This window comes from Penaeus chinensis, chromosome 28 (genome assembly GCF_019202785.1).
Source record: "Penaeus chinensis breed Huanghai No. 1 chromosome 28, ASM1920278v2, whole genome shotgun sequence".
Lineage (NCBI taxonomy): Eukaryota > Metazoa > Arthropoda > Malacostraca > Decapoda > Penaeidae > Penaeus > Penaeus chinensis.
Window position 1 is genome coordinate 24,082,474 of NC_061846.1, and position 2,500 is coordinate 24,084,973.

The window sequence follows — 2,500 nt, forward strand, 5'->3', positions numbered from 1 at the left end:
CTCTTAATCTCCCTCTCTTTCTCTCTCTCTCTCTCTTTCTCTCTTCTCTCTCCTTCTCTTGCCGTATCGAACACAAAGTCCACAACTCCCCCCCCCTCCCCCCCGCCCATCCATCCATCTTAAATTTCAGCGTGGAAGTACCCCCCACCCACCCCCACCCCTCCCCCGCCCCCACCCCAGCCCTTGACGATCGCAAGAGGTGCTATATTGAAATCCTCCAAGGACGCATAATTCTGACCGATGATTGGTTAATGTCTATGACGTCACGTTGTAATTAGCCCACTAATAGCAGGTGGGCGGAGTCGCCGGGGCCTTAATGGGCGCTTGTGCACTTGTAACTCATTCCTGGTTATCGTCATCACCGCGATTTACGGCCGACGTCGCTGGGCGCTGGAGGGGCGCTGGAGGGGCGATGGAGGGGCGCTGGAGGGGCGATGGAGGGGCGCTGGAGGGGCGCTGGAGGGGAGCTGGAGGGGCGATGGAGGGGCGCTGGAGGGGAGCTGGAGGGGCGATGGAGGGGCGCTGGAGGGGCGCTGGAGGGGCGCTGGAGGGGCGATGGAGGGGCGATGGAGGGGCGCTGGAGGGGAGCTGGAGGGGCGATGGAGGGGCGCTGGAGGGGAGCTGGAGGGGCGATGGAGGGGCGCTGGAGGGGCGCTGGAGAGGCGCTGGAGGGGCGATGGAGGGGCGATGGAGGGGCGATGGAGGGGCGATGGAGGGGCGATGGAGGGGCGCTGGAGGGGAGCTGGAGGGGCGCTGGAGGGGCGATGGAGGGGCGCTGGAGGGGCGATGGAGGGGCGCTGGAGGGGCGATGGAGGGGCGATGGAGGGGCGCTGGAGGGCTGCTCGTCTCGCCCGTTCGATGCGTCGGGGGGGGGGGGGGGGGTATGTGTGTAGATAGATGGATGATAGATGGACAATTAGATGTAGCTAGCTAGTGAGACAGAGTGTGTGTGTGTGTGTGAAAGAGAGTGAGGGAGAGAGAGGGAAAGAGAGAAGTAATATATATGTACGTGTTTATTTAAGAAAATAATACTCTTTCGTAATCATAGTTTGTTTAAGCATTCTCATTTGTAAAATATATATATATATACTTACATCATTAAAAAGATAATCGGTTTAATAGCTTAGTATCATTATCATCATCATCACCATATCCACTCTCACCATTAACTGCAGAAAACAGACAAAAAAGGCTACATCAAAAATTCAAAACATATCGTTTATATATACCTACGCGGTGTAAATAGTATAAGGATTCCATAACAACTATTGTTCATATAACTACGCGTTGTTAATCAAACATCTCTGACGGCGATATTACCAAATAAAAACCATCTTTTCATCTATACTTCTTGGAAATATCATATAAAAAATTGCCTTCTCACATTTCTGAACCCAAACGCACAAGAATTCACAGAAAACGAACATCTATGGCAACTTAAAATGATACAAGTGTCTGAGGGAGTAACAGTGACTCGGCAGCGGTCGGCAAATTCACATATTGGTGCCGCTAATCGTGTGAACTTACGATATGGTATGCATGAAAGAAAAAAAGAAAGAAAAAAAATCGTATGATCATTCCTGTGATAAAAAAAAAAAAAAGTTTTGCCGTAAAATGAGATGAGAGAATTTTTTTTCTTTAACGTTCATGCACGCAATATATACATAAGGTAGAGGCAAGTTTTATTTATTTATTTTTTTTACGCCATACTTATTCATACTAACGCTCGATGTGGAAAAAAAGAAAAAAAGAAAAAGAGAGAGACTGGATACTTAAAACCACACGCACGAAGGAGGTTGCACAGCCGTTGCACGCACAACATCCTTTAGGAAACTGCTAAACGTCGTATCACGTGATTGGTCGAAGGCGTGACAAGCGTAGCCAATCAGGAATCGCCTCAACATACCAATTATTCCCGTTTTCTGTTGTTGGTAAAGAACCGCTCCGGCCGGGAGTCCATTTTCTTCCACGCGATCCAGATGGGTGTTTCTTTTTTCTCTCTTCTCTCTTCTATCTCTCTCTCTCTCTCTCTCTCTCTCTCTCTCTCTCTCTCTCTCTCTCTCTCTCTCTCTCTCTCTCTCTCTCTCTCTCTCTCTCTCTCTCTCTCTCTCTCTCTCTCTCTCTTGCTCTCTCTATCCCTCTCTCTCTCCCTATCTCTCTCCCTCCCCTTCTCTTTCTCTCTCCCTCCCTCTCTCTCCTTCTCCCCTTCTCCCTCCCTCCCTCTCACTCCCTCCTTCCCTCTCCCTTTCTCCCTCTCTCTCTTTCTCCCTCCCTCTCCCTCTCTCCATAACAGTAATGATAGCCCCTATGACGGTACTTAACTGCACGTACCTTACCGTATTTCAAAGAGCATGTTATTAATTTGACCGAGGATGTTTTCAGCTTGAACGGAACCGTACCGTAAACTTGTCCACTTTTTTTTTTTTTTTTTTTTTTTTGTCTTTATTTCACCCTCTTTCTTTTCCCCTTCTCTCTCTCTCTCTCTTTTCTGCGTTTTTTA

The 2,500-nt window shown here is 48.9% G+C and overlaps 1 protein-coding gene across 1 annotated transcript in view; it reads right to left on the bottom strand.

The window, feature by feature from the left end:
- Positions 1–339: 339 nt before the first annotated feature.
- Positions 340–2,500, bottom strand: part of LOC125040009 (vegetative cell wall protein gp1-like) — a 17,293-nt gene continuing 15,132 nt past the window's right edge. The window contains exon 4 of the mRNA XM_047634418.1: positions 340–797. Coding sequence (XP_047490374.1) covers positions 340–797 — 458 coding nt within the window. The remainder of the gene's footprint in view (positions 798–2,500) is intronic.